General features: G+C 45.1%; 1 protein-coding gene across 1 annotated transcript in view; it reads right to left on the reverse strand.

Annotated features, from left to right (window-relative positions):
• The window catches only part of LOC143281860 (uncharacterized), a 23,605-nt gene extending 16,760 nt beyond the window's left edge, over positions 1 to 6,845 (reverse strand). The window contains exons 1-3 of the mRNA XM_076587112.1: positions 6,064 to 6,845; positions 4,630 to 4,846; positions 3,465 to 3,622 (exon numbers count right to left, since the gene is read on the reverse strand). Of these exons, the coding sequence (XP_076443227.1) occupies positions 3,465 to 3,622; positions 4,630 to 4,846; positions 6,064 to 6,250 (562 nt within the window). The 5' untranslated portion in view covers positions 6,251 to 6,845. The remainder of the gene's footprint in view (positions 1 to 3,464; positions 3,623 to 4,629; positions 4,847 to 6,063) is intronic.
• Positions 6,846 to 11,002: the final 4,157 nt, after the last annotated feature.

Raw genomic sequence — 11,002 nt, forward strand, 5'->3', positions numbered from 1 at the left:
TACTTTGTTATCTATACTGATACTTTTTGACACGCATCAAACATACTTTGTTATCTATACTGATACTTGTTGACACGCATCAAACATACTTTGTTATCTATACTGATACTTTTTGACACGCATCAAACATACTTTGTTATCTATACTGATACTTGTTGACACGCATCAAACATACTTTGTTATCTATACTGATACTTGTTGACACGCATCAAACATACTTTGTTATCTATACTGATACTTGTTGACACGCATCAAACATACTTTGTTATCTATACTGATACTTGTTGACACGCATAGCCTTTTTGGGACAGTCTCTGTGCATCAATGACCCGTATATTGGAGTCCCCAATCAGTATAGCAAATGCATTGTTGTTAATCTGTGTGTTACAGAATTTCCCTGGAAGAGTGTTTGTTGGTGGTGGTTGGGCTGGTGGTAGTGTGTTTTGATTTTGGGTCTACTTGGTATTTTTGGTTTGGTTGGTGGATGCGTCCTCAGACCACTGTCTTCCCTCAACACTGAGAAACTGTTAGCTGTGGTGATGCTGTAATGAAGGGAAGTGTCTTGAATGTGGGCTGGAATTGGGGATGGGTTTGTCTGGCTGGTTTCTGTGGGTGGTTGGTGTGCATCTGTGGGGGTTGTAGGTGTGATGTGGGCAGTGGGTTGTGTGTTTTCCTTCACAATTTCATTTTCAGTGTTTTTCTGCATTGTCTGAGAGGGCTTCGAGTGTGGTTTGACCTGTTGAGCTGTGGCTTCAATGTGGAGTGTCTGGGTGTCTGTGTTAGTGGTTGGTTTTGGTTTCATCTTTTTGATGGTTTCTTGCATTGTCCCTATTTGTGTTTTGAGTGACTGGTTTTCCTTCATTAATTGTGCATTTTGTTTTTCAACATTAGCTAAACGTGTTTCTAAAGATTCAATTTGTTGTTTCAGTTCTTCATGTTTGTTATAACTGGGCGAAGTTCGTTTTTCGGAGATGTTTTTATGTCTTCGCTGTTACATAAGACCTGGCTCTGGAAGTTGGTTTGGGTTTGAAAGTTCCCGAAGTTCCAGCTGCAGCTGCGTCAGTCTGTTTAACACTGATGGAGTGACACAGGCGGTTGGTGTGGTACGAGTGCGGGTTCGGCCACTAACGGGGAAAGACACTGTGACTTGGCGACGCTGCTTCCTTCTCCTGTTAGTGGGACTTCCTTTGTGGGGCAGTTTGATGGCTGTGCTGTCACTGCGTGTGTCTTCCGCGTGTGGTGGCTCCGCTGTGGGGGCATCATCACACAAGTGCATCGGCACCGATAATAATGATTCACGCCACGGACCTTCGGGCGATGCCACCATGTTTTTCACTATTGTCTCTAAGATTGGAAATTCTTTATCTGCCCACTCTGGACATCCTCTGCCCTGTATCAGCATCGTTCCACTGTTTGTCCTGTTGTTCAGGTACAGTGTGATTGTGATGTCCTTTTGTTTGTTGAAAAAGGCACGTAGTGTTATTTTTTTATGTTTTCTGGAAGCCTTGTATCTTCTGCAGTGGGTTTCTTAGGTTTATCTAGCAGTTTGTCGTTCTGGTCAAAGTATTTTTCAGTGATTATGATGTTTTTGTCTATGTTCCCTAAGCACTGGAATCTGTGCACAAAGAGGTCTGTCCATGCCAACATTATCTACCAGTGAGCAAGAATAAGTCCTCTGAATAAAGTCTGATGTGGTGGTCATTTCAATCGGTGGTGATTCACTGGAGGTCCTCACTCAGGTTCAATGTCCTTTGGTGAAGTGGTGCTATATACACATGGGATGGGGAGGTTTAACTGAGCCTTTGGCATCGCTAGGCACACTCACACAAACACACACTAACCCATTGTGAACTCAGGACTGCCTGTCTGCCGAGGTTCAGACAGACACACTACATGCTGAGTTCAACTCTCTCAGGAAGTGTCTGTTGGAGCCTGATCCGCACTGTCTGTTGTCCTAGTTACCGACTGGAGTGTCTGTTGGAGGCTGATCTGCACTGTCTGTTGTCCTAGTTACCGACTGGAGTGTCTGTTGGAGGCTGATCCGCACTGTCTGTTGTCCTAGTTACCGAGAGCACTGGAGTGTCTGTTGGAGGCTGATCCGCACTGTCTGTTGTCCTAGTTACCTGGAGTGTCTGTTGGAGGCTGATCCGCACTGTCTGTTGTCCTAGTTACCGACTGGAGTGTCTGTTGGCGGCTGATCCGCACTGTCTGTTGTCCTAGTTACCGACTGGAGTGTCTGTTGGAGGCTGATCCGCACTGTCTGTTGTCCTAGTTACCGACTGGAGTGTCTGTTGGAGGCTGATCCGCACTGTCTGTTGTCCTAGTTACCGACTGGAGTGTCTGTTGGAGGCTGATCCGCACTGTCTGTTGTCCTAGTTACCTGGAGTGTCTGTTGGAGGCTGATCCGTACTGTCTGTTGTCCTAGTTACCGACTGGAGTGTCTGTTGGAGGCTGATCCGCACTGTCTGTTGTCCTAGTTACCTGGAGTGTCTGTTGGAGGCTGATCCGCACTGTCTGTTGTCCTAGTTACCGACTGGAGTGTCTGTTGGAGGCTGATCCGCACTGTCTGTTGTCCTAGTTACCGAGGGCACTGGAGCGTCACACGTAGCACAGCGTGGAGTGCGGCAAAAGAATTTAACTTAGATATTTGCTTTTTTACTTTCTTTCTTTCTTATATTTTTTTTAAATCGGAAAATCTGGCATACTACTGAATAGAATCGGGTGGACCTTCACACACAGCTTGACTAGATCAACACACACGTTTAGATCCTTCTTAAAATGCTAAAATCACTGAATTACACCTCAAAATCCGTCGGAATGGCGGAGCTCCTGGAAACACGTCCTTACCCGTCCACGGCCGGAAGAGAGAGAGAGAGAGAGAGAGAGAGAGAGAGTTTTACAGACCTACTACAGAGAAAAGAAACATTTAGTTGGTGATTTGGGATAGGTATCAATGTATGTAAACTACTAAATACAAATTAACTAGAACTGGTGGAAAATAAGTGGAATGAACGAAGATTTACCACCACGCGAAAAATGATGTAGAAGATAGTGCATGACATAAACAATGACGACAAAGCAAACAAGAAAGCACTGCTATTCTGTGTGAAAATGGACAAAGGCAGAGACAGACAGACAGACAGGTAGACACATACACGCATACACACGCAGAGACACACATAAACACACATCCGCATACCCGTACACCTAAACACAAACATTATCTCCCTCACTTTCTCTCTCTCCCTCTCTTTCTCTCTCTCTCTCTCTCTCTCACACACACACACCTACACACACACACACATACACACACACACGCGCGCGCAAACACACACAATCACACTATCAATCACAATCACACTATCTCTCTCAAACACACACGCACGCGCGCGCGCGTGTACACAGACAGACAGACAGACAGTTAGACAGAGAGACAGACGCACACACAACACACAGATACTGACCCCCGAGCACAACGAGACAGATCAGCGCTAAACACAGGGACGCCATGAGGACACGCATGAATGCCATCTTCCTCTTGACGTCCTCGCTACACCAGTGCTCTGCCTTCTCCTTCTCCGTACAGTCGCACGGCACTCTTTTAAACATGCACTTGCTGAATCTGGTCAGAAAAAATGGGAAACAAACAAACAAATAAACAAACAAACAAACGCGGAGGACGGTCAAACCTTTGTATTTCTTTTTATCACAAGAAATTTATCTGTGTGAAATTCGGGCTGCTCTCCCCAGGGAGAGCGCGTCGCTACACTACAGCGCCACCCAATTTTTTATATTATTTTTTCCTGCGTGCAGTTTTATTTGTTTTTCCTATCGAAGTGGATTTTTCTAAAGAATTTTGCCAGGAACAAACCCTTTTGTTGCCATGGGTTCTTTTACGTGCGCTAATCGCATGCTGCACACGGGACCTCGGTTTATCGTCTCATCCGAATGACTAGCGTCCAGACCACCACTCAAGGTCTAGTGGAGGGGGAGAAAATATCGGTGGCTGAGCCGTGATTCGAACCAGCGCGCTCAGATTCTCTCGCTTCCTAGGCGGACGCGTTACCTCTAGGCCATCACTCCACATGTATACAGACACACAAATACTGAGAGAGAGAGAGAGAGAGAGAGAGAGAGAGAGAGAGAGAACAACTCAGAACTCAAAACGTTTATATTTAAGGATTAAGATTTTAGGCATAGTCTATTCTTAAGTAGAGTTAACGAAGATTGGCTCTCTGTCTGTCTGCTGCGGTTGCTCCAGAGGTTACAGCTGAGAGAGAGAAAGAGAGAGGGGGGGAGGGGGGGGAGAGAGAGAGACAGAGACAGAGAGACAGAGGGAAGGAGGGAAAGAGAGAGAGAGAGAGGTAAGAGTAGGTAAATATTAAGCTAATTAACTAACTCACTAACTAACTATATATCATCATCATCATCATACCACCACCATAACCAAGAACAACGGCGCCACCACCACCACCACCACCATCACCACAACCACCACCACCGCCACTACCAATCACCATCGTGATTGTCACCCATATCATCGTAACCACCACCACCACCACCACCACCACCGATACCGACAGCAGAAGCGATGACAGACACCCCAAATCCACGTTTCTGGACACTGACTTGGGTTCCATGGTGCTGAAGATGAGCCAGAGAAGGGCGATGATGGTGGGCCGGATGAAAAGGCGGACCAGGGTCTCACACGTTTTGCTGTTACCGGCAGAGAAACAGCAGCAGCAGCAGGAGGAGGAGAAGCAACCAGCACCGTGTTGTCTGCGGCTCCTGTCCCACTCGTCACAGCTCATCTGGCACGTGTCGAACAGCAGTCGCCATGAGGTATCTGAAAAGTGTCAGCTTTAGGTCCACTTTCCACCAGATGAGATAGCGTGCGGACTTGCCCACTACCACTCATTACACGCCTTGGAGAAAAGAAAAATGGGCATCTTGAAAAGAAAACAAATCAAACAAACAAACAAACACAGCAAAACAACAGAAAAGCGACAACAAAAACAACAAGCAAAACAAACAAACAAAAAAACAACAACAAAAACCAAAAAAACAACAACAAAAAAACCAACAAAACAACAACAACACACACACAAAAACAAAAAACCCAAAAAAAACCCACACGACATCAAGCTAACAAAACCTATCAGTATTGCATATTCGTACAGCACGAATGAAGAATGAATTACACGCCATCACCAGCACCAGCACCACCACCACCACCATCACCACCACAGCCATCACCACCCGGTACCAACAATAATTAAAAAAAAGCAATTACAAGAACAAGAAAACTCAGGAAATAAACAGACAACTTCTATATGCTTGCATTTGCATGTATGTATGTAAGTATGTATGAATGTATGTATGGTATTCAACTGTGTCCTACTTTGACCATCAGAACAGCAGAGGCGGCAATTGCTGCCCTGACCATCTGGGCTGGAATTTGATGAAAGCGGAGAGCGTCTTGCCCACGTTCCAGCCCCACTCTCTGGCGGTCAAGAGGGGTTAACGACAGTGGGATGGTTCCCAAAGGCCAACTACTAACAATGACAGCAAAACAACGACTGCTAACTACGACGACGACTGCTTACTACTACTACTACGACATCGACGAGACTACTACTACTACTACTACTACTACTACTACTACGACAACGACCATGATGAGACTACCACTACCTCGACTACTACTACGACGACGACGACGACTTCTACTACTACCACTAACAATAACAGCAACAACAACGACTGCTAACTACGACGACGACTGCTACTACTACAACAACGACGAGACTACTACTACTACTACTACTACAACGACCATGACGAGATTACCACTACTGCCACTACTACTACGACGACGATGACGATTACTACTACTACCTCTACGACGACGATGGCGCCTACTATTACTGTTACTGCTACTACTACGACGACGATGGCGACTACAACAACGACGACGACGAGACTACTACCACCACCACCACTACTACTACTACTTCGACGACGACGACAACAACAACAGCTATTACTACTACCAGTACTTACCCAACAGGATGATGACAACGGGAGGCACGACGAGGAAGGCCAGAGTGTAGACAAGGCGGTAGTCCCCACAGGGACAGCTGAAGACGTTCTCCCCCCACAGGTGGTCCGACACCGCCAGCACGATGAACATGAACATGGTGCCAGAACTGCCAGAAAACACTGCCCCGATGCTGCTGAAAATCCCCATCCTTTTCTGCGATGTTTTGGGTGGGCGTTTTTGTTGTTGTTGTTTTTGTTTTTTTGTTTATTGTTTTTTTTATGCGATTCTTTTTAAGGGGCGATGTTGAGAGTCTTTCTTTCCTTCTTTCTTTCAAACAAAAGGTTTGATTTTTAACGAAAACCAATCCCCATCTCTACCACACTCATTTTTTATTTAGCTTTTTTCCCCTTTCTTTTCTGTTCTGTTTTTGTAAATTTTGTTCTTTTCAAGAATCTTCTTCTTCTTCTTCTACCGGTACTGTTTTAAAGCTCGTTTCCGTCTTCTTGTGATTTCTTTTTTCTAATATTTGTTTTCTGCTATTTTCCTACCACCACCATTTCCTTGTGAAGACCGAGTGAAGCGCTAGACGACTCCAGACAAACTGGCGGCGAACAGTGAAGAGAGACCTGAGATGTCGACAGACGATAGGGTGACACCAGCAAACAGTGAAGAGAGACCTCAGAGATGTCGACAGACGATAGAGTGACACCAGCAAACAGTGAAGAGAGACCTCAGAGATGTCGACAGACGATAGGGTGACACCAGCAAACAGTGAAGAGAGACCTCAGAGATGTCGACAGACGATAGGGTGACACCAGCAAACAGTGAAGAGAGACCTCAGAGATGTCGACAGACGATAGGGTGACACCAGCAAACAATGAAGAGAGACCTCAGATATGTCGACAGACGATGGGGTGACACCAGCAAACAATGAAGAGAGACCTCAGACATGTCGACAGACGATAGGGTGACGCCAGCAAACAATGAAGAGAGACCTCAGAGATGTCGACAGACGATAGGGTGACACCAGCAAACAGTGAAAAGACCTCAGAGATGTCGACATACGATAGGGTGACACCAGCAAACAGTGAAAAGACCTCAGAGATGTCGACATACGATAGGGTGACACCAGCAAACAGTGAAGAGAGACCTCAGAGATGTCGACAGACGATAGGGTGACGCCAGCAAACAATGAAGAGAGACCTCAGAGATGTCGACAGACGATAGGGTGACACCAGCAAACAGTGAAGAGAGAACTCAGAGATGTCGACAGACGATGGGGTGACACCAGCAAACAGTGAAAAGACCTCAGAGATGTCGACAGACGATAGGGTGACGCCAGCAAACAATGAAGAGAGACCTCAGATATGTCGACAGACGATAGGGTGACACCAGCAAACAGTGAAAAGACCTCAGAGATGTCGACATTCGATAGGGTGACACCAGCAAACAGTGAAAAGACCTCAGAGATGTCGACATTCGATAGGGTGACACCAGCAAACAGTGAAGAGAGAACTCAGAGATGTCGACAGACGATGGGGTGACACCAGCAAACAGTGAAAAGACCTCAGAGATGTCGACAGACGATAGGGTGACACCAGCAAACAGTGAAAAGAGACCTCAGAGATGTCGACAGACGATAGGGTGACGCCAGCAAACAGTGAAAAGAGACCTCAGAGATGTCGACAGACGATGGGGTGACACCAGCAAACAATGAAGAGAGACCTCAGAGATGTCGACAGACGATAGGGTGACACCAGCAAACAATGAAGAGAGACCTCAGAGATGTCGACAGACGATAGGGTGACGCCAGCAAACAATGAAGAGAGACCTCAGAGATGTCGACAGACGATGGGGTGACACCAGCAAACAGTGAAAAGACCTCAGAGATGTCGACATTCGATAGGGTGACACCAGCAAACAGTGAAGAGAGACCTCAGAGATGTCGACAGACGATAGGGTGACACCACCAAACAATGAAGAGAGACCTCAGAGATGTCGACAGACGATGGGGTGACACCAGCAAACAGTGAAAAGACCTCAGAGATGTCGACAGACGATAGGGTGACACCAGCAAACAGTGAAGAGAGACCTCAGAGATGTCGACAGACGATGGGGTGACACCAGCAAACAGTGAAAAGACCTCAGAGATGTCGACAGACGATGGGGTGACACCAGCAAACAGTGAAAAGACCTCAGAGATGTCGACAGACGATGGGGTGACACCAGCAAACAGTGAAGATACCTCAGAGATGTCGACAGACGATAGGGGTGACACCAGCAAACAGTGAAAAGAGACCTCAGAGATGTCGACAGACGATAGGGTGACACCACCAAACTAACTGCCTGAGCACCGTGGAGAGAAAAACAAAAATAAAACAAAAGCCAGTCATCTGCTGTGAACACTTTCCGTCAGTTTCACTTTCAGGTTGGAGGAAGCGTCAAAGCGTGCGGACTGATCCATATACATTGTTACACCACATCGGTTTTCACAGAGAAGGGAAAAAATAAAATAAAATAAAATATATAGAAACACAAATAAACAAACAAAAAAAAAAACAAAAAAAAAAAAAAAAAGAGAGAAAAAAAAAAAAAAAAAAGAAAGAAAGAAAAAAAAGGTTGCAGGTGTCCTACCCCCACGTAAGGCCCAACGTGTTGTCAGCCTTGAACTGCTAAGCGATATATATATATATATATATATAGAGAGAGAGAGAGAGAGAGAGCTAGATAATATGTATATAGATAGACAGATAGATAGATAGATAGATCCATATATCTATATATGAAAGGTCAACAGCGTTCGTTCTTATTGTTGCTACTGGAGTCGACATAATATCATTCTTTCTCTCCCGCAGCAGTGTCAAGAGCTGGTGAACATTTACAATGATATCAATTTCTGAAAAATTCATCATGTTTCGTCGTTTTCTTTTCTCCTTTTATCTTCTGCAGCCCAAACAGCTCAAATATTCGTAGTTGATATTACGAACTCCATATAAACAGTGTCTGTTCATTCCGATTTATCGAACAACATTTTACATTTTGGACTTGCGCTCCCCTACCCCCACCGAAAAAAAAACTAGAAGAAAAAAATAAGGAAAAAAAGAAGAAGAAAAAAAAAAAGAAAAAAAAAAGAAGAAAAAATGAGCACACACGACTCTGTGTTTCTAAGTATATTCACAACAAAACAGCATGGCATCAACGCTGGAGTATTCGTTTCGCGCTATCAAGTGAAATCTATTATGACATTCATCACAAGTCTCGAAAAAAAAAAGAGTAACGACGACGACAACAACAACGACAAAACCTTACATGTCTCGAAAAAAAAAAAGAAAAAAAAAAAAAAAAAAAAAAAAAAGAAAGAAAAAAGAAAGAGTAACGACGACGACAACAACGACAAAACCTTACATGACGTGAGACAAAAGACAGTCTTCACTTATTACTTTCGATTTGTTCACAACAAAAGAAGGCAAAGGAGTAGAATAACACGCACTCACTACGTCCCCCACACACTGACATTCCTTTCAACAGTGTGAAAGCACGACTACTTTTCTCTCGTCAATAAAGAGGAAGTACATAGATAAAGGAAGAAAAGGATGGGAGGGGGGGGACGGTGGTCATATCCGAACATTATTCAGATGCTATGCGTTTCGAGTATATGGGAATCACCACTGTCAAGCTGTTGTCACGAGGAAAGTTATTTCTCACAATGTGGCCTTCTCGGCCACGCGTGCCAAGGGAGGCAACAACGTTTCCGTCCTGTGTTTCCGCTGGCCCAGAAAGTGTGCAGGATGTGGGGACGTTGTGTGTGTGTGTGTGTGTGCGCGCGCGCGTGTGTGTGTGCGTGCGTGCGTGCGCGCGCGCGTGTGTATGTGTGTGCGTGTATGTGTGTGTGTGTATGTGTGTGCGTGTGTGTGTGTGCGTGTGTGAGAGAGAAACAGAGAGACAGAGAGAGAAACAGAGAGGAAGACATTGACATTGACAGAAAAATATGAGAGAGAGAGACAGACAGAGAGACACAAAGAAAGACACAGAGATAGACACAGACAGAGAACAAACGAACGAACGAGTTTCATTGCTATCAAGCTGTCCAGGCCATTTAACAATGCAATACGACGAACAACGGCAAATGTGACGCGACGTCACAGACATGGACACCAAGGCAGTGGGGTTTTTAAGTGTACAAGTACGTGGCACAACCATTACTGATGATGGTATGGATACTTACATAGCGCCTGTCCTCGGTCAGAGACCAAGCTCAAAGCGCTTCACAAGCACTGAGTTATTTGCACAACAGGCTGCCTACCTGTTAATCAGGTTTCAGCCACGCACACACATACACTCACACTGACATGTGACACTTTACTTGAACGACCGTGTTGTTTATTAACCTCGCTATGAAGGCAGCCATACTCCATTTTCGGGGTGTGTGAATGCTGGGCATGTTTCCATAAACCACCGAACGCTAACATGGATTACAGGATCTTTTGCGTGCGTATTTAATCTTCTGCGTGCGCATACACATGAAGGGGTTTCAGGCATGCAATCTGTCACCAAGCCAGCATGATGATCTCAACCACGGTACTGTCAATATTTGATTCATTGTCCTGGTCTGGTTTGTGAATAAACTCGGAGTGGCGCAGTCAGGTGCACAGGAAAGTTCAACGATGTTTATCACAAACAACAAGTACTACTACTACTGATAATAATAACAATAATAGATAGATACATAGTTGTTACGGGGTGGAAACTCACCATGTAATGGGCTCTCAGCGCCTCACGTTTAAAAAACAACAACAACATCGACAATAGTGCATGATAAAATACCTCTGCACTTGAAGAAACAGCACATACAATCATGTAGAGCTGCACGCGCCAAGACACACACAATTATGTAGATCTGCACGCACCAATACACATACAATCATGTAGATCTGCACGCATAAAGACACGTACAATCAT

The sequence above is a fragment of the Babylonia areolata genome, chromosome 5 (assembly GCF_041734735.1).
Source record: "Babylonia areolata isolate BAREFJ2019XMU chromosome 5, ASM4173473v1, whole genome shotgun sequence".
Lineage (NCBI taxonomy): Eukaryota > Metazoa > Mollusca > Gastropoda > Neogastropoda > Buccinidae > Babylonia > Babylonia areolata.